At 35.2% G+C, this 21,401-nt stretch overlaps 2 protein-coding genes across 7 annotated transcripts; both read left to right on the top strand.

Annotated features, from left to right (window-relative positions):
* The first annotated feature begins 35 nt into the window (after positions 1 to 35).
* On the top strand, positions 36 to 12,213 carry LOC136778616 (proton-coupled amino acid transporter 1-like). Of its 6 annotated transcripts, XM_066735612.1 has the most exons (13): positions 4,627 to 5,139; positions 5,706 to 5,871; positions 5,958 to 6,034; positions 7,402 to 7,484; positions 8,483 to 8,599; positions 8,769 to 8,919; positions 9,323 to 9,450; positions 9,634 to 9,718; positions 9,953 to 10,225; positions 10,303 to 10,481; positions 10,561 to 10,593; positions 10,806 to 10,978; positions 11,057 to 12,213. In XM_066735612.1, the coding sequence occupies exons 4-13, from the start codon at positions 7,402 to 7,404 to the stop codon at positions 11,305 to 11,307; spliced, it is 1,473 nt and encodes a 490-aa protein (XP_066591709.1). In that variant the 5' UTR covers positions 4,627 to 5,139; positions 5,706 to 5,871; positions 5,958 to 6,034; the 3' UTR covers positions 11,308 to 12,213. The 6 variants fall into 6 exon arrangements, with proteins under 6 accessions (XP_066591708.1, XP_066591706.1, XP_066591709.1 ...); XM_066735613.1 differs by lacking the exon at positions 5,958 to 6,034; XM_066735611.1 differs by lacking the exons at positions 4,627 to 5,139; positions 5,706 to 5,871; positions 5,958 to 6,034 and adding an exon at positions 36 to 433.
* Positions 12,214 to 16,364: 4,151 nt separating this feature from the next.
* TER94 (Transitional endoplasmic reticulum ATPase TER94) lies at positions 16,365 to 20,551 on the top strand. Its single transcript, XM_066735608.1, has 12 exons — positions 16,365 to 16,520; positions 17,093 to 17,449; positions 17,530 to 17,722; positions 17,818 to 18,052; positions 18,141 to 18,274; positions 18,359 to 18,607; positions 18,711 to 18,998; positions 19,069 to 19,281; positions 19,362 to 19,670; positions 19,785 to 19,946; positions 20,044 to 20,198; positions 20,323 to 20,551. Exons 1-12 carry the CDS (start codon positions 16,504 to 16,506, stop codon positions 20,411 to 20,413), a joined length of 2,403 nt encoding a protein of 800 aa, XP_066591705.1. The 5' UTR covers positions 16,365 to 16,503; the 3' UTR covers positions 20,414 to 20,551.
* Positions 20,552 to 21,401: the final 850 nt, after the last annotated feature.

The raw sequence follows: 21,401 nt of genomic DNA, 5'->3' as shown, positions 1-21,401 counted from the left end.
TTGTAGATTGTATATATGAGATAGATGTAATATAGTGAACAGAGACGAGAAACGAACGAGTTATTGATAGCGAAAAAAGGAGTAGGAGGATGGAATGAAGGTGGTTGCGTTGTGGTGGTGGTGGTAATGGTTGCGGCTCTGTGATAAGATAAAAAGTATAAAGAGAGCAGAAGAGGTAAAGGTACTTTGAGCGGGGGATGGCGAATGCGGTGGACAGCATGGTGCCAAGAGGCGCCGTGAATGGTCGAGCAGACAAATCAAGGCGGCTGAAAATCTGAGGCGACAGTCTGAGTGTACCCGGCGCGCTTAGTCTTGCCAGTCGCGTGGAAACCGACAAGCAGAGCACGTGTCCTAACGCCAGAGAAACATTCATGGGTTACCCCTGTACTACCACCTACTCAAAAACGCCCAAACTCTTCTAAGATCAACCAAAGTAAGACAATAATCCTACTTTTCCTCCAATTCATTTTTCTTCAAAACAAAATTCACCATTTGTTTCTATTCCTTCTCCGACTTCTCACCTCTTAATTAAATTACCAATTTGTACGATTAACGTTAAACTTGCAGACTGACCCGATTAAAATTGTTCAAAGTCAAATGTTACTTTTTAAAAACGTACTTAGTTTCTAGTTACGCAATATTGTATATATTTAAATATTAATTACTGTACTTTGTTAAAAACTTTAATTCTTATCGTGAAACGTCAGTAGGAATGAGTATACAATTGAAGTCTGTAAGTCTAATGTTAGCCCAGTCTTAGAACAAATATCATCATTTACCTGTATATTGTTATGTTTGCACTGCTAAAATTCTTTTGAAAAAAAGCAAATCAAACAAAATATCACTCTGTTTATCCCGTTTTGGTGGTTGAACCTTCCAACAAAAAATTAATCGTATCTTCTCTCTCACCTACTTAATTTTGTATCCCTGGATCCGATTATTAATTTTGTTTGATAAACCGAAAAGCAAAATTATCTCCCCACGTAATTGCTCAGTGAAAAAGCACTTTTGAACAAGATAGGCGCGCGGTCTCGTCTGATCGGGAGACTTCAACCAGGCTTAAACCGAATTGAGTTTTTGTTTGTTTTGCATTAAGTTTTTTTCTCAAGATAATCATTCGCACGATTGCCAGTCGCGATTAACGAGTTGTGTTTAATCGCTGATAAATGCCAGGCGCTCATTTGACAAATTTTTCTGGTGAACTTTGATAATTGTACTGTCATTCAAATCAGCGCCAGCATAGTCAATCTTGCGACACGCGAGGATTATTTGTAGCAGCCGAAGTTTCTTTATAAGTTGCTTGAGAGAGAAATAGTTCTATTTAAAGTAGTTATCTAAGATGCTATTTAAGGCAATCGTTTGGAAGAAGTTGTCGCATTATTATATGTGAATATAATATATATGTATTGTAAATATTATATACACAAATTAAGAGGTGGAAAATTTAGTTTATTTCTTTTGTGCGTTACAACGCTATCACGTGTATAGCTGATATTAATTAATCTTCATCTTTTTCAAGGCAATTTAATCCGATGATGTCCAATTCGACCTTAGTGATACTTTGATTACCTTAGAAGGAAAATTGGTACCATTTTGAAGGGCCTGAAAGGGAAGGGAGAGAGAGAGAGAGACTAGGGCCAATCAAAAACTCTTCTTACACCGAGCCGAAAGCACTCTTATTTCACTCTTCAACTGCATCTCTATCTGTGCCTTTTGTCAAAGCCAATTTTTTCTCCACAAATTGCGTCTGACTGGCAGCGACTTAACACTGCCAAACACCGTTATCGTTAATAACTACCTCTATTTTCCAACATCTTTATCAGTCTTTGTCAGTAATTTCAAGTGTATCTCAGTAGTGCATTGTTACCATTGACCATTCCCAGTCCACTCTTGCCATAAACATTCCATTCTTGTTTTAAATTAAATCCCTGCTACGTTGATTACATAATACAAATTACTATAATCGAGGTTGACTGATTTTTATATTATTTATGCATTCGTTTTTTGTACCCCAGCACACGTTGACAGTGGAATTTGCTTGGAAAATTTTCCATGGTCCTTCTGATTATTAATGTATAATCAATTGCTTTGTGTGTCCAAATTATGAATAGATAAACCTCTATCCTTATCACACACTCTCCCACTTTTCTTCTTTTGGGTCATTAGTGCACCAAAGTGTAACTGGGATTTTTCCTCTCACCAACACTACAATACTCCCCTCTTATCCTTTTTTTATTAACGACAATAATAGACATGTGGTAGAATTTTTCACCTCCATCCGAGATCAGGAATAGCGAAGGCTTTGATGCAAATTGATTTTTTTCGTGCAATCTCATGATTAGTCATGTGGCACAGTATTTTTATCCGCACAATGTGCATAATTGGAGAACCAGAGAGAGAGGGGGGGGGGGGGGGGAGAGTGAGATGGAGATGCATGTTATACATAGTATATTCATATACATATTAACCAGTAACAACGTTTATGCACCAGTGCACTTTTCAATATGGCAATAAGTGTGAAAAAGAGAGTTTCCTCGTAGCTGTACCTCAAGGATATCGAGATGTCCTTAGGCAGACTGCTAACGAGCCTATTGCGACAGTTTCGTTAAATAAAATCATCTCACGTTTTAGGTCAACACGGAAGGAAAGGAGAAAAACTAGGGAATATTCATTGATCACGATACATGGAGTTTTTCTCGCTTAATTATAGAGAGTCCCTGAACTCTCGAGTACGAGGCGATCGAATGGAGAAAAACCAGGGAAAATTCGTTGATCCTGATGAATGGAATTTTCCAAGCATGACTCGTGTTACTGAACTCTTGAGTAAGAGGAGGCAGTATGGAAAAAACTCGAGACGTTCGTTGATACCGATTCCTGGAATTTTGTCTCACGTTGCTTTTCACAAGAAGAAACGAGATGAAAAGCTTTGGAGAAAATTCGTTCATTCCAATCGATGGAATTTTTCTCGCATAACTCATGGGTTTTCTCAAGGGCAAAGAAAACGCAAAGCGAGAATTTTGGGGAAAATTCGTTAATCGTTGCAAGTGGAATTTTCCTCCAATTTTCCGATTTTCCCAAACTATCGAGTACAAGTGGAAAAGAAAATTGGATCAACTCTGTGGATGAAATATTAACCCACGTGATTATTTGTGAGTCCTGGCAGACAAAGAAGATTGCTTATCAATAGTTTTAAGGAAAATTGTAAATTATGTTAGAATTATTCTATCATGATTTTAGAGCATCTAAATTGTCAATCCCAAAGTGGACAAAATTTGTAAAGGACAATTAATTTCCACATGTGGAATTTTGTCTTACATGACTTTTTTACAAGTCTCTTTCAGCAGAAAGAACGAACAAACCGAAAAGGGTCGAGGAAAATCCATTAATCCCAATGAATGGAATTTTCCTCGCGTGACTTTTGAGAGTTCCCGAACTCATAAATACAATGATACGTAAGGAGAAGAATTAATCCTGTTGCGTGGAATTTTCTCGTTGAGGAGTGCTCAAGCTCCCAAGCACGAGGTGACAGAGGCCTCGAGGTAATAATGGACGAGAGAGATCATTGTAGAATTGTCGCAATTAATTGGCTGGCACGAGGATACCGAAGTTCGATGATTGAGGAAATCATTATTGCTATCTACCATCGCTACAATGGTAACTAGGAAATTCCTCCAACTCTGCACTCCTTATCGTAAGTTTCGCATCACTTTTATACGACGAAGTTTTAGCGCGATAGTGATCGAATATACTAAAAGAAATATCTTATTGTTTGCCCACAAGTTCCACGAATCGCAAATCAGCACATAATTTAGATAACCGTGTCCAGAGTGAAAAAGGATCTTGCAAAATATCTCGATGTTTCACTGGTCCTATTGCATTATGCACCGACTCAGTGGATAAAGCGAAAAAGGAAGGCTGATGGAGACAGCAAGAAGCAGGATTTTCGTACGAACACCGACACTCGCATTTTCCACGCTTCTACGAGCAGCCGACTGGACGAATCGAGACACTACTGCGACACGATAAAATTTCCACTGTCCAGCATGGGAAAAACGCTGGAAAAATATCAAAGTTTCGACATGTGTCTGTACATGGATTTACTACTGTTCTAGGAAAAAATGTATCAATTTTTCGTCACGTGACTGTGCACGGAATATCGACTGTTCCGCAATGAGAATAGAGCTAGTGAAAAAAAACGAGATAGCTCTGGCCGAAGAGATACCGATACAGACGTCTAGACAAGCGCTCGCTACTAGTCGATGCTCAGCTGAGCACACAGGAAAAACGTGAATGATCGCATAAATCATATTGTTTCTCTTTCAAACAAATTATTGTCCCAAGGTACGATTATCCACTTAGCGAGTTGTTGATTTATTTTTGTTTTATTGTTCAATACCGAATCGCCGATGAGAGCGTATTAATGCGAACTTTATTGATTCTCGCACCTCGTGTAGCCAATTTGGTTGCACACGAGGCATTTCACTGGCACCTGCTAGCATGTGTTTATTGTTTATTTTTCAAACTCTACATTATCTACTTTATTAACGTTACTCTTTGTACACAGTTTATTCATTACTAACACACTCTCCTTTTTCTACAGGACGTCTCTTATCGTGTTGTGATACGAACAAAACATACACACGTACACACACACACTGTAAACGTACACAGATACGTTCGAGTACGCTAAAGTTCCTAGACCTTCGAACATTATCGTCGAACGCTATCATGAATTATACATACAACTAAAGGTATTCCTGTGACCTCAGAAACGCGCGTTTCAGTTTTATTCGCTGAAAACCTGTTGTGCTCTGGCCACTGGAGGAAATAATTAGCATCAATGCCAATGAGCAGTGAAATCGTGGTATTTTCACGAATTTGTTGGAAAGTGTACGTTGGACGAGAAGAGACAATTGGACGAGTTGTGAATTTGTTTGAAGAGAATCTGAAAGAAGAGAGACACGAAGAGTCGACGGAGCAGGGGTTACAAGATTGCGAGAAAGATCGAAGGAGAAAGCGGGACGCTGGATAAAAAGGGAGCAGACTTATTTGGCGATTGAGATTGGGAGGATGAGTAGGTGCGAATATAGCTCAGTGAGCATAATGGGAGTGCAGGAGGTGTCACGACCCATGCGAAAGGTTTGTTTCGATATTGCTGCGAAGCATATTGGTATTAATAAACCGAGGCGTCCTTGAAGGGACCAAGAAAGGCGGTAGAGGCTACCGAGATAGCTCGAGAGTTTTGCAATCTTAGCTTTAGATCGGTTCGTGGCCGATAAAAGTTGCTATCGCTACTTTTGTATTTCTTCTGCACCTCTTCTTCCCCTTTTTCTGCCACCACCACACCGCTCCACCTTTTTATTACTTTTTCTTCCTCCTTTTCGTCATCCTCTTCTAGGTGGACGCTGGCCTGTCCTAGCCTACACGACATACACGCTCGTAGCCACACTGATACAGTTCCCTCCTCTCCTCTGTCCTCTCCTGATCTATTTCTGTTTTGTCTGCTGTCGACCCGGCCTACACGGGGCCGGCAAAACAATTCCTCAGCCCGGGTAAATACACACGGCTTTCCGATCGTATAGATCCCTATCTCTACCCTGTAAGGCCGTTGCTGATTTATCGCCAACTTTTAATACGCGCCAACAACCGACCTACCAGTGGCATTCATGAAAATTGCCTCTGTCTAATATGTTCACATTTTACAGACTCTCGATGATTGGTTAATGGGTTAATGTGCCATTACCAATGAACAATCAGACTTTCCGGCCTGGCATAATTATTGGCAAACTGTGCCTGTATGCCTGATTAGCACAGTTTAGAGAAGAGCTAACAATCAGCCTAATCCTATTCGTTAATTCTCTTAACGATCTGGTAATTCCACTGTATCCACTTTATTCATCCAAATCTGTTCACATTTTGCTGTATCATTAATTCTATTGCGATTTGTTTTTATCTAGGAACCTCTTGTGCGTAAATTATCGTGGGACTGTGTGCCTCTTGCTCTTCGAGAAATAGATGTATAGAGAGAGAGAGGGTATGAGAAACAGACTGAGAACAGCGAGAGAGAGAGAGAGAGAGAGAGAGATTCGACGTTGTTGTTAATGAGATTATTTTCTTGGACGAATTTAACCAAGATTATTAGATCTGCGAAAGCTTAGCGAGGACCGACCAGGCACGAAATTATCCACTTAAATTGAATTCACACAAAGTTAAAATTAACCAGAGTGGCATCTGTGTTACTCGACGAGTGGCTTTAGGATAGTTGTGATTTCAACTCTAGGAAATTGCTAGTTCTCACTATTAGCACACCTACGAGCTTTTTACGTCCTTTTCGTCCACTTCATCCCACCTAAATACAAATTAAGCTTGAGAATTGCTGCCATCCTCCTTAATATTGCACGGTGGTAAGCAGCTTATTAACATGCAAGAGGCGAATGCCAGAGTTGAAACCTGAAGGAGGAAGGTGTGGTGGAGGTGGAAGGAAAGAGGAGGGGGCACAAAAAAACTCACTCTACGGTTCATTGATTGAATTATATGAGGCGTGCTTATTGCGAGCCTGTGTCATCGGATACTACGATGAAATGGCTTATCAAAAGAGTCCCGGAAATTCCAGTCAGGGCCCGATCGGATCTTCCTCGGCCACATTCGATTATTTCAATTGCATTCTTGCCTGCGAACAAGGCTGGAGTCACTCCGAAACCTGCACCATGCATCGAGCTCTTCGTTGCATTTTCGTTGACTCGGTTTGTACGATGGATTCAGCATGGAGAGAGATGAACGTATAGCTGTATTGATAAGCGTTACTGAAAGAAGAAACGGCGTGTATTGATATTTGTGTGTGGAATTATCATGGAGGCACGTGCTAGAGGAATGTTGAAGAAGCAGGGAAGACAGGAGAGAAGAAGAGGGAGAGACACAGAAAAAAATAAGGAATAATATAGTAGAGCGAAGAATATCCACTACTCGATAATCCTGTTACGATTCCTCTTGTAACCGTTGGTTAAATTTAGTTGGCACGCTATCAAGACTGGCCAGAGACTATTTGGAGCATTCGGTCCAAGTTTGACTCTTTGCCTAGGGTATCGGCCCACTAAATAATGTTTTGCTTATGCGAAAATTAAATGTCCACTGGCATACGTCATCGGTTCATTATATTACGTTCGCACTTCTTAGAAAGTTTATTTCGTTCGGTCGTCACAATTGTCTGTCTCTCTTCTTCTTGCTATGTGGCATTATACATATCTCTTTCTCTCTCCCCATCTCGCTTCCTCTACCTGTCTATTCTCTATCTCTCCATACACATACCACGGACAAAATCTAATATTTATCCTTCATCTACTTTCACTATTCTTTTTTTCTATGTAATTCTGTACACATTTATTAATTGGCCTTTCTTTACAGATGGAATTGCAAACGAGTCCCAACGCTACCTCAAAAAAGAACCAACAACTCGGAGATGAAACCTCGTTCAAAGAACCATACGGGTAATTGGCCATGAATGATCTCGGATTACCCATGTTTTCCAAGAAGATTTTTTCAAGCTCGTCGTTAACACTTGCTTGATGTTATTGTCGCTCTGGCAGTAATTGGAACGAATCATTCGCGTAATTATTGGCTCTTTTTAAAGTGGGATCGTTAAAATCTTCATGGAACAGGCTTTAATGATAAAAAAACCTATTACGATCAGCACCTGGAGATAAAATTCTCCCGCGCATTGCTTACATAACTTTTTCGCATAGAGACCACTGCTAATTTTTCCAGGAAGAAGAAACTGTCTTGCCCCATATTGCAATGTCGTTTCTGTAAATAATGATAAATCTTTGTTTATCTGCGGAATTAATCGGCCCGGTGTGGCGCAACAGGAAGCTTAGTTTTATTTTTTCCTGTGCTGACCGCAAAATATAATTTATAGCTTCTAATAATATTCTTGGTCTTTGGAAAAATTTGTCGCGTATCTCTGTCTCTGTTTGTTGTACTTTTAGCTTCCTGTATGCTATATAAATATAAATACGTTAGGAGAGAGAAAGAGATAGGTAAGTCATGAAAATGAGCACCAATATATTATCTACTAACAGAGTCGGTAATGGAGCATAGATTATACAAGTTGATCAATGCTTTGGTAATCATTGCGGCGATAAAGCGAAAAGGTCGAGTGGAATAAAACCAGAAATTCGAAGAATTTAGATAATAATGGTACCTGATAAATCTCTGTTTGGTAGATTAAAGTTAAGATTTAAATTACATCACATTTGGAATTATCTAACGATATTATTCAACATGATTAATAGATTTATAATGGTGCATGTGACAACAGAATAAGTTTATATATTTTCTGATAGGAATCGGTAGCATTTCGGAATAAGATAAGAAAAATATACGTAATATCAGTAAGAAAAATACGTGTATCAAAATCGTACGATTGATCAAAGGTACTATACGATTGTAAAAATTTCAAATTTTTACAAAAATAATTTTTTTACAGGAACGGAAGTACTTATGGAGCTTTCCAGTCGAAAGACCCAATTATCATGGTGGAAAAAAACGGCGGAACGGTTGCAGCTGTCAACGAACATGGCATGGGAGTTCATCATCCTACCTCGTAAGCAAAATTCTTTGTACAGAAAAAATTCCTCTTAGGCTTCTCCCTGGGTAGAAATGACGTAAGACTCCTTAAGAATATCAGATTATTTCTTTGCCAAGAAATATCAGCCGCAAAAAAGGAATGATAAAAAAGATTACTAACATTTGGCAATTGAACTACTCTTCAGGTATCTGGAAACCATGATGCACCTATTCAAGGGTAACGTTGGTTCGGGAATTTTTGCATTGGGGGATGCTTTTAAACATGCTGGACTTTTATTGGCACCCCCCCTGACGATCTTTCTCGGTGTCATCTGCGTTCATGCCCAGCACATCCTCGTACGTATTTATTTCTATTTGTCTCTCATTTAACCATTTTCATTTTTTAAAAAGAAGCCTCTGCTCCTCCCTTTTTCCTAATTTCGCACCTGGCGTAGGCGACATCTTCTGATACATGGACTGGTTTTTAGTCAAGAGGCTACTTTTTCTTATCTCTGACCACAACTTTCCTTCTTTTTCTTCCTCTTCTTCTCTATTTATAAATATTATTTCATACCTTGTACAATTGTGGAATTTTTCAATATTTTTGTCTTGGTCATCTCTACCCTATGATCAGATCTTGTTTCATCAGTGTTAAAAATAGAACGTTTCCAATCATTTAAACATTTATTTTAATTCTTTTTTTTTTAATATTTGTGTAATAATTTCTTTGTGTACTAATATCTTTCTTTTTCAATTTTAGCTTCAATGCAATGAAGAAGTGAAACGAAGGGTAGGGGATGCTGATTTTCAACCAGGATTTGCTGGAACGGTAGAATTATGTTTTGCAACCGGACCAATTAGGCTCAGAAAATACTCAGTGCTAATAAGGTGATTAATTCAATAAATAACGATTCGAATCATTGTCGAAGAATGTATATTACGTAAACAACGTCTTAGCCCACTTGAGTGTTTTAAATTAATTTTCAACATTGTAAAAACCCCATTTATTATTTATTAATTTAATTTTTATTTAATGTTATCATTTCATGCATTTTTTAATTTCTATTACAGGAAATTGGTTAATGTATTTCTCTGTGTCACGCAGCTAGGATTTTGTTGTGTTTATTTTGTCTTTATTGCCAAAAATATGAAGCAGGTAATCATCTTTTCCTTTTTACTGCTTACCTTTTTATGAATAAAGGCTGATTTATACTACACGGCATCAAACCGGTACAGCGCCATCCACAATATATTGGTTGAAAGAGTGTAAAATTACTTCTATACTCCTTTAAGTAATGGGTCGGTTGGTGCACACAGTACCGGTCCGGTTCTCTATATTATAAATCGACCTTAAATCATTCACGAAATTTATGAAAGTTTTGTTTTACAGGTCCTGGATGTATACAAATTCGAAATGTCGGTTCAGGAACATATGGCTGTAGTGCTAATTCCTATACTATTGAGTACCTGGATAAGGAATCTGAAATATTTGGTGCCAATCTCATCTATAGCGAATTTTCTAATTTTCTCTGGTTATGTAGCGACAATTTATATAATGTGTCACGACCTACCACCAATCTCCACCAGACGATACGTCGCGGATTGGAACGACCTTCCACTGTTCTTTGGAACAGTTATTTATTCCTTTGAAGGAATCACCTTGGTTAGTGAAAATCTTGTATAATTTGTGATAAAATTACAAATCAGAAAAGATTAATGTTTCGTTTTTATTAAATTCAGGTACTGCCCCTGAAAAACGAGATGAAGAAGCCTTCCAACTTTAATAGAACATTAGGAGTACTGAATGTCGGTATGGTAGTGGTCGGCACTATGTTTGTTTTAATGGGCTTTCTAGCTTATTTAAAATATGGTGATGAAGTTATGGGGTCCGTCACCTTGAATCTCTTATCCAATCAAGTGTAAGTTTTCCTAGAGAATTAATAGAATTTAAACAAATGTATTCTTTGCACTGACTATAACGTATAATTGTGATGACAGGACCGATCAAAACTCGAACGCCCTTTATCGAAGGTTAATAAATTTTTATATAGTAGTGAAGTGTGTTAAAAAATATTTCATGTTTACCCCAGAACTATTTGGTCTTACATTGTCTATCTGCTTGTTATAACTGCATGAATTTCCTATTAGAAAAAATAGGTCCATTTAGTTTCGCATTGGTTTTATACGTCGATAATGATTCTGTTTTAAAGAATTATTAATTTTAAAAAAAATTTGTTTTTCAGTCTACCGCAATGTATAAAACTGGCTATCTCGTTGAGCATTTTATTGACCTATTCTCTACAATTTTACGTCCCAGTGGCCATTATGTGGCCCAAAGTGGTGGAACAATTTGGGCCATTCAAATGGCCGACCGTAATGGAAATTGGTTTTCGATCTGCTCTGTGTTTAGTTACGTGTAAGTAAAATCTATTTTATATTGTCAATAATAAGGGTAACATATTTGGCTTAGTGATAATAATGATAACAATTGCAGTTATTTTGGCAGAGGCTATACCCCAATTGGGACTATTTATATCATTGGTCGGTGCTGTAAGTAGTACAGCACTGGCATTAATTTTCCCTCCGATCATCGAAATGGTGGTGAGATATCAAGATGCTCGCTTGGGTAAATTAACCATTTCAAAAGACATTATGATAGTGTTCATTGGATTGCTGGGTTTCGTGACGGGAACTTATGAAAGCCTTACCAAGATCGTCAATGCTTTCAGTGAAGGGAAAAGCTGATGATTTATGAATGTATTGATAATTTGACTATCTATACAGTGTATCTGTTTGGTGAATCAGAGGCCAAAACAAGTAGGACACTAGAATTATTAACAATCGTATTAACGCATTTCGTTAAATACAGTTCTATTTCATTATTATAGCTTTATCTCTAAAACTGGAAACTGATTCACTTTGATACGTGTACTGAATCAACATATCATAGTATTTATGTAAACATACAGTATTTAGTATAACTAATTGTAAATTAGTTTTAATATAAATTTTCGCGGTGAGCGCTTGGAGAATTGAAAATGTTCCAATTTGCATGATTAGTATGCATTACTCTTTGCATATTGTATTGTTATATCCATGTAGAAATTTTTATCGCAGCTCTTAGCTTCATTTAGTCTTGATTGTTTCTTACTCAGTTAAGTTCTTAAGGGAGCTGAGGTTATTTTTGTCTTTTTTAAATAGTCCATTTTCAATAAAAGTTATGTAGATGTATAAGTTGAATAATTTAGAAGATTCCATATTGAATGAATTATAAACAAAAAGATATATTTATTTAAACCAGAAAGTAAGCAATGATTGAAAATAGAAATACGTAGAAGGTTCCTGACAACAAAGTAGGTGATAATGTATTTGCAACAATGATACCTCAAAAAAATCTTCGCTTCATTTAAATAAAATAGACCTTATTCATAGCTATAGTCATTCATAGGATGTCATTATATGTCAAAGTCTTAGCTTGAAACAAATTGTAGACAAATATTTTATAGCATGACATAAGAATTCTTCCATTCTAAGAATAAATTTTACAAAATTCGGCGAAATGCTGAAGAATTCCGAAACATTAATATTGGCAGATATAAACATGGAATTTATTTGTGTATTTGTTATCAATAAATATGTATTATATATTTATGCATTGCCCTGTCGTATATCTCAAATCTGTAATTTTAATGAAAATATTGATCCCTTCCATATATATTAAAAGTTAGAAGATGACCAGTGTTACAAATATATTTTGTAAACCGATTTGATGTCAAAACTCAATAGTTTTGTATTAATTAGATGATAAAGTATAACATATTGTTCTAGAAAGATAAACATTTTATAAGTATACAAAACAAAATGTTCAGTTTGAATCCATTTCCCTATAATAAGATGTTCCAGCAAGTATATATTCGTCTAAATTATGTTAACTATCAATGATAAAAAAAAATATGCAGGTGAAAATGATAATAAACCGCTGAAAGGAATGTTTACGTTTATATAAAAGAACCGTACGCTCAAAGTGATGGTTACTTTTTAGGTTTCAAATTAATTGATTTTTTTAGTGGAACCCTCTATATTTTACTGTGTATGCTTATAGCTATCTCTTATCGCAAGAGCTTATTAGTCGGGGAGAAATGGCACAAAAATATAGCACTTTTTCCACTTCGTGCTATAGAGAATTATAATTTTTTTATGTATAGTTTAGAACGTCCTTAAAGAGCTCCTAAATTCTCGAACACGAAGGAGGTCGGGAAGGTTATTATTAATTAAAAAAATGTCGAAAAATGCGTTTCTTTCTGGTTTAACTTAAATAACTCGCTTATTATTAATCGTATCAAAAAATGTGTCAAATAAAACTTGTTCGTAATTAAATTTTCAATAAGATAGGCGGGATTTAAAAAATCAATTTGTTTTGTTTATTTGTAAAATCATTAATGAAGTACAGGAAGTGGAGAAAAGTTTAAGTAGTGAAAAACCATATAACAAATGCTTGATTGCTACTGAAAGTTCACTAGAAGGTGTCTTTTAGTTAGTAGAATTTGCTATAAAAGCCATTTTTTGATATCTAAAAAGGGTGGCCTATTGCAAAATTATTTATGTCAAAACTTTAAGTAGCTGCCAATTTTTTCCTGGCGGTCATAAATTAATGAAACCAATTGCTAAAAATTGGTATTAACGTTATTAACAAATGGTGTAAAGAGCATATTTTTCAATAATAAACAAAGCATTTTTTAATTGAAAAAACCCGTTGCTATCGTCCGTATTTCATCAACTATTGGATTTTAACAATTGCAATAAAATGCATTGTAATGTTTATAAAAAACCATGAATTTAAAAAAAATCATGGAGATTGGAGCAGTAGAAGCTGAGATCATCAAGTTTTACTTCACGGTGCACTACGTCGAAAGTATTTGACCTTTCGACCTGAAATTTGGCACAGTATATAGTAGTGCACATATCACCCTATCACCTAAATTTTTTTCTTAATCTACCGTTCAATTTTTCTTGTTTGCAGAGGATTTCGAAATAAAGTACAGACATGTTTTTAAATTGCATAGTTAAATATACATATGATATTTAACTGCAATTTAAAAACATGTCTGTACTTTATATCGAAATTCTGGAAAATTACAAATAAGTTAAAAAGCATAGTTTTCTGACACTTGCCGTATTCTTATAAATTTTTTATAAATATTGCTGGAAAGTACGGAAAAAATGATACACAATTAAAAAAAATTATCCATCTACAACCTTTGGTTATGTAGAAATAAATTTTTCAATTAAGTTGTTTAATATCTCCAGCGCGCCTCCCTCCACTGTTCACGCGCTACCCCCACCGCCGCGCCACGTAGCGAGGAGATCGCTACCACCGCGCGCGTGATTTCTAACAGATTCTTCTTCGCTGCAAACAAGAAAAATTGAACGGAAGATTAAGAAAAAAATTTAGGTGATAGGGTGATATGTGCACTACTACTGTGCCAAATTTCAGGTCGAAAGGTCAAATACTTTCGACGTAGTGCACCGTGAAGTAAAACTTGATGATCTCAGCTTCTACTGCTCCAATCTCCATGATTTTTTTTTAAATTCATGGTTTTTTATAAACATTACAATGCATTTTATTGCAATTGTTAAAATCCAATAGTTGCTGAAATACGGACGATAGCAACGGGTTTTTTCAATTAAAAAATGCTTTGTTTATTATTGAAAAATATGCTCTTTACACCATTTGTTAATAACGTTAATACCAATTTTTAGCAATTGGTTTCATTAATTTATGACCGCCAGGAAAAAATTGGCAGCTACTTAAAGTTTTGACATAAATAATTTTGCAATAGGCCACCCTTTTTAGATATCAAAAAATGGCTTTTATAGCAAATTCTACTAACTAAAAGACACCTTCTAGTGAACTTTCAGTAGCAATCAAGCATTTGTTATATGGTTTTTCACTACTTAAACTTTTCTCCACTTCCTGTACTTCATTAATGATTTTAAAAATAAACAAAACAAATTGATTTTTTAAATCCCGCCTATCTTATTGAAAATTTAATTACGAACAAGTTTTATTTGACACATTTTTTGATACGATTAATAATAAGCGAGTTATTTAAGTTAAACCAGAAAGAAACGCATTTTTCAACATTTTTTTAATTAATAATAACCTTCCCGACCTCCTTCGTGTTCGAGACTTTAGGAGCTCTTTAAGGACGTTCTAAACTATACATAAAAAAATTATAATTCTCTATAACACGAAGTGGAAATTCAAATGCTATTTCTCCCCGACTATATTTCTTTGTAGGGAAACAGTATTTGAAGAAGGGGTAAGGGGGGAGTAATTTATCGTAAGAACATTTAAGTTCAAAAATAATCATACAAAAAATTCGCCGAAATTATATTATGTAAGTAATTCTCCTATATTACGATAAATATTAAAAATTTTTTAATTTTTTCAAGTATATTACTAAGTTAAGTATTTAATTTAATTTTGCATTACTTCGGTTTTAAAGCAGTAGATCCATTACATATCCCTCAATTAAAGGATGGTGAAGGAAAGAAACAATAAGCATAGGACGAAAATTATTTTTAAAGCTAAATGATTTATTGTTGACTTTAAAATAATCTGGTTCTCCCATATAGTGCTTCGTAGTACGTACTTTTAAAGGCCCTAAAAAATTAAACATTTTTTAATAGAAATATATATATGACTAGATAATTCTTTCTAGCCCTGGTAATAAGTAAGATTGACCATTTTTACGTCATCGGAACCAGTTTCGTTAATAGGGAAAAATCTGGGACACCTAAATATTCCGCAAAAATTGTAGAGTACTTAATTTCTTCTTTTTTAAAAAAAAATGTATCCATAATTGTAGTATGTATTTCAAACCTGATCTTGATCATACTAACAAAAGTCATGGAAAAGTCAATATTCCCTTTTTAAATACGGTAACCTTTTTTTTCATTATATATTTTTAGAGTTGCTTTCGAGATATTTTCAAACACAAGTTTGAATTTTTTTTATTTGCATTCTAAAAAGTCATAACAACAATAAGGCGAAAACCTTGCATTCGTATGAAAGAAGTATATACCATGTGATTTTATCTTGCATATTTTTACCTTCGGTCTATATAAGAATTTGTGCCGGATGAAAAAAAATTATCTAAACATATTTTTTTTAAACAATTGAAGCCGTTGCTGTTTTTGTCCCTAATGATTTTTTCTTATGTTTTTTTTCACAGGTCATCCTAAACAAAAAAACTTCTTGTTTTGGTTCTTTGCCTCTGTCTTCTGTATTTATCTTATAAGAGTCAGTGTCCGAATTCTTACACAACAGGTGTCGTGTACACTGTACGTCAGTACGGCACAGTAATAAAATATATTGTGATTGATTAATCGTGAATTCGGAGACCTGCACCGGTGCATACCAGTGCATACTGAGTGTATCTCTATCTTTTTATTATTAATATGAAAGCAGAGGATAGAGATATTCTCAGTGCTCACCAGTGCAGGTACTCGAATTCGCGATAAGTAAATTAGGATTTACGAGTTAAAACAATGATAGTTCATCTCATACAGTTGATTTTGTCAAATTTTCGAATTCAAATATATTCAGAATTTAGATTGCGGGTTCACAAAATCATAAAAAGGTATTAGGATTCAGGAAGGACAATTGTGGACAACTATGGAAAATGTGGGGAGAAAAACCCGAAATGTCCCGAAAAACCACACGAGTCACATGTTGATTGGCTGGGTGAATCAGCCAATCGGATCAATTGTCAAGCTTATTTAAAAATCCTGCAATGTGGCAACACTGCAAGTGCCATGACAGTTTCGAATGATATTCACTGGATTGGCTGGGTGACTGATTGCATATTCTTGAGAAGGAATTGGTAGGAATTGTAAACGTTACGCTTTTAAACCTTTGTAAAAACCAATTGAAAAATGGGTGACTCCAAAAGGTAAGTAAATATAATCGAAAGATGTTTGAATTTTAGTAAAATTTAATTTTGCTCTTAATAAATTCTGAAGAAACTAGTAAAGATTCACAAATCACAAATAGTCGGTCCCAATTTTACGTTGTCATCATGTCGACGCGTACTTTGTTTTCAATATTTCACCAATTTTTTTTTGAGTTTAAAGTTCTACCTTACTCCAACGATAAAATATTATCAGCTTTGGCCATCATTTTTCCGAAAATACTTGATAAGAAGTGACTAAATATTTTTATTTATCCTTCTATTGTGGAGGCGGCGGGTTAAACGTGACAAAGGGGTTTCATCGGTAGTTTAATGAACGATTGAAATGGTGACCCATTATATTCTCACGTACTCTTTTGAATGTAGTGAAACTATCGAATTTATAAAAGTCTCCTGATAGATGTAATTCATAAAAATCAGCTGGTTATGTACAAGGCTTTTCATTCCACTAATTAACCATGGACAGGTTTATAGCAACAATGTCTACAATTAATATAAATTAATGTTAAACCTTAAAGAATTAATTGAAATAATGAGAATTATGTTTCTTCTAGCGAGGATCTGGCAACAGCTATTCTGCGCAAAAAGGATAGGCCAAACAGACTTTTAGTCGATGAGGCTCTTGCTGATGATAATTCAGTGGTCGCTCTTTCCCAGAACAAAATGGATGAGTTACAATTGTTCAGAGGTGATACAGTACTATTGAAGGGAAAGAGGCGCAAGGAGACAGTTTGCATTGTATTATCTGATGAAACATGTCCAGATGAGAAAATTCGAATGAACCGTGTGGTCAGAAATAATTTACGTGTTCGTTTAAGTGATGTTGTATCTGTGCAAGCATGTCCAGAGGTTAAGTATGGCAAGCGTATTCATGTCCTGCCTATAGATGATACTGTTCAAGGTCTCACAGGGTAAATTTCATATTATCTTCTAACTTTGGAATTAAATTTATGTATTTTAATTGAATGATTATGCATGTATTCATTTTTAGAAATTTATTTGAAGTATATTTAAAACCATACTTCTTGGAAGCATATCGTCCAATTCATAGAGACGACAACTTTATTGTACGTGGAGGTATGCGTGCTGTAGAATTCAAAGTTGTGGAAACTGATCCTGGCCCATTTTGTATTGTTGCTCCTGATACAGTAATACACTGTGAAGGAGACCCAATTAAAAGAGAGGTAATTTAAAATTAAATTGATATAAATTTAAATTATTAATGTGTAATTAAGTGAAACCATTAGAGATTTTTGTTTATTTTATAATTTATTTGTAGGAGGAGGAAGAAGCCTCCAACACTGTTGGTTATGATGATATTGGTGGTGTCAGAAAGCAACTGGCACAAATTAAAGAAATGGTAGAATTACCTCTACGACATCCATCTTTGTTTAAAGCTATAGGGGTAAAGCCACCACGTGGTATTTTACTATATGGACCACCTGGCACAGGAAAAACTCTTATCGCTCGTGCGGTTGCCAATGAGACTGGTGCTTTCTTTTTCCTCATTAATGGTTTGTACAGAATAACATAAAAAATTTACTCCAATCGTTTTCTTTATAATATTTAACTACAGCTTGATTTAATTTAAATTCTTAATAGGTCCAGAAATTATGAGTAAACTTGCTGGAGAATCTGAAAGCAATCTTCGTAAAGCATTTGAGGAAGCAGAAAAAAATTCTCCTGCTATTATTTTCATTGATGAGTTAGATGCGATTGCGCCCAAACGAGAAAAGGTTTATTTTGCATAATTAAACATTTTGTAGAATTAATAATTATAAATAAACAAGAGCCATGCAGTTAAATTAACTTTATTTTAGACACAAGGTGAAGTAGAAAGACGTATAGTCTCACAACTACTAACTTTAATGGATGGAATGAAGCAAAGCTCCCATGTTATTGTAATGGCAGCTACAAATCGACCTAATAGTATCGATGGCGCACTCCGTCGCTTTGGTCGTTTCGATCGCGAAATTGACATTGGAATCCCAGATACAACTGGCCGTTTGGAAATTCTACGAATACATACGAAAAATATGAAGCTTGCCGATGATGTTGAACTAGAAGAGGTTGGCATGATTTTATAATATCATTATAAAAATCAAATTAATTTACTCGATGTTTATTTCGTCGAAGTTATACAATTTAATAAATTGGTAAATGAATTTTCAGATCGCTGCAGAAACACATGGTCATGTAGGTGCTGATTTAGCTTCATTGTGCTCAGAAGCAGCTCTGCAACAAATTCGTGAAAAGATGGATTTGATAGATTTGGAGGATGATCATATAGATGCAGAAGTATTGTCTTCTCTTGCAGTCACTATGGAGAACTTCAAGTATGCTATGAGCAAAAGTAGTCCTAGTGCACTCAGAGAAACTATTGTTGAAGTACCAACTGTTACATGGGATGATATTGGTGGCTTGCAAAATGTTAAGATGGAGCTCCAAGAATTGGTTCAGGTACTTGAAGTGGTTGTTGTCTGATAAAGCAGTTTTTAAATGAGTGTTTAATTTAACTTTATAATTTTAGTATCCAGTTGAGCATCCGGATAAGTTCTTGAAATTTGGAATGCAACCATCTAGAGGTGTATTATTCTATGGACCACCAGGATGTGGTAAAACTTTACTAGCTAAGGCCATTGCTAATGAATGCCAGGCCAACTTTATATCGGTTAAAGGACCTGAATTACTTACTATGTGGTTTGGTGAATCAGAAGCTAATGTTAGAGACGTTTTTGATAAAGTAAGTTTCATTCTGCAAATATAATGCTTATTAGTTAAATTTTGTACACATTTGTATAATTATGACTGAACTCTCATTAGGCAAGATCTGCAGCTCCTTGCGTACTTTTCTTTGATGAATTGGATTCTATCGCAAAATCTCGTGGGGGTAATGTCGGAGATGCTGGAGGCGCAGCTGATCGCGTTATCAATCAGATTTTAACAGAGATGGACGGTATGGGTGCCAAGAAAAATGTGTTTATCATAGGGGCCACGAATCGTCCTGATATCATCGATCCAGCTATCCTTCGACCTGGAAGATTAGATCAGCTAATTTATATCCCACTGCCAGATGAGAAATCACGAGAAGCAATTTTCAGAGCAAATCTACGAAAATCACCTGTGGCCAAGGTACATATCCTCTAAATTTATCCAATATGCAAAATTACATAATTATTTAATAAAATTGTTCTACGAAAATCACCATAAGGTACAACTAATTTATATATTTATTACTTCTTCTAGGACGTAGATTTAGGCTACATAGCTAAAGTTACTCATGGCTTTTCCGGTGCTGACTTGACTGAGATTTGTCAACGAGCCTGCAAATTAGCTATTAGACAATGCATCGAAGCTGAAATTCGCAAAGAGAGAGAACGGGCAAACAATCCATCGATATCTATGGACGTAAGTAATATTTATTTGAATTATAAACATTTAGTAATGTACATAAATGAAATTCAAACTATTTCTTGATGTGTAAATAAAACTGAACTCTTAACAGATGGATGAAGATGATCCAGTACCAGAAATAACTCGAGCCCATTTCGAAGAAGCGATGAGGTTCGCGCGGCGTTCTGTTTCTGATAATGACATCCGGAAATATGAAATGTTTGCACAAACTCTCCAGCAGTCAAGAGGCTTTGGTACCAATTTCAGGTAGTCTATTAAACTCAGTCTGAATTATAATTACTATTAAATTTAGTGAAATAAGCTATGACCCTAAATTTGACAAAGTAGAATATTGATGTAATATACTTACGTTTTAAAACAATAATTACAGATTTCCTCAAAACGCAGCTGGTGGTAGCCAAGATACAACGCAGGGAGATCAAGCTTTCCAAGATGATGGGGACGATGATCTCTATAGTTAAGTCTACTTCTTTATATGTCATTGCAGTGAACGTACGACAAAAGGGGCCGATCTGTTACCACATACACATTTTACACAGAGATAATTTTTAAATGGTTCAATACAACAGAAATTTAAATAAATTAAACTGAAAAACTGACGTTTTATATCGGATCTATACAAATATATTCATAGATAGGGCACAATTCCCTAGTTGAACTAGCTATAAAAATTATTCCTCGTATAACGTTCATAATTGCAATGGCTTCCTTCATATGCTGAAAAAAGTCCTTTAATTCGAAGTGAAAATAAAAAGAAATTATGCTTGAGCGTTTACGAGTGTTAAGAAAGCCGGTCGCTGTATAATTTTTCAGATTGATATTTCTTTGAATTATCGATCAATTATCAGGATCAAGCGGATTCTTGTTTTTAACCAGCATTTTTGACTGAATAGAACAATTATATGATCTTTTTGAACAATAATAATCAATTCTTTTTGTACGCTAAAGCGTGCCTACTAATATTGGCGTTAAATAAAATTATTTTATATCAATAATATAAATTATTCTGTTATTCTCAAACTAATTTTCTATGGCGAACGCTTGATAGAAAATGTTAAATAAATTAAATTAACAATTGGAATCAAAATAAGCACAATTAATGAACCTCAGAATTTGTCTTTTAATTTATGAGTAATGTGACCACAGTAACTTATGGTGTAAGAGGTATGTGTGTAAAGTTTGATATTACTAATAGTGCAAAATATCTGATCGTTAATATTAGTGCAAAGTAATAAAATTTATAAAAGTATCGGATATAATTTATTGTGTGCTCAAGTTTTATATGTGCAGGTGGGGAAAATTCTTTGGGAATTATTTTATACGATTTATACTATGTTGTGTAAGATTTTTTATAGTAACATGGTGGTGAAAATTGGTTAAATTATTTGAAGCTATCACAATTAAGACTAGACATAATACCCTTTTGCTACATCATTACTGCGTCCTAAT

This window comes from Prorops nasuta, unplaced genomic scaffold (assembly GCF_024137725.1).
Source record: "Prorops nasuta isolate Cenicafe-Biocafe unplaced genomic scaffold, Cenicafe_Pnas_1.2 PNAS00014, whole genome shotgun sequence".
NCBI lineage: Eukaryota > Metazoa > Arthropoda > Insecta > Hymenoptera > Bethylidae > Prorops > Prorops nasuta.
Note: the sequence above shows the minus strand (reverse complement) of the source record. Positions and strands in the feature narration are given on the sequence as shown.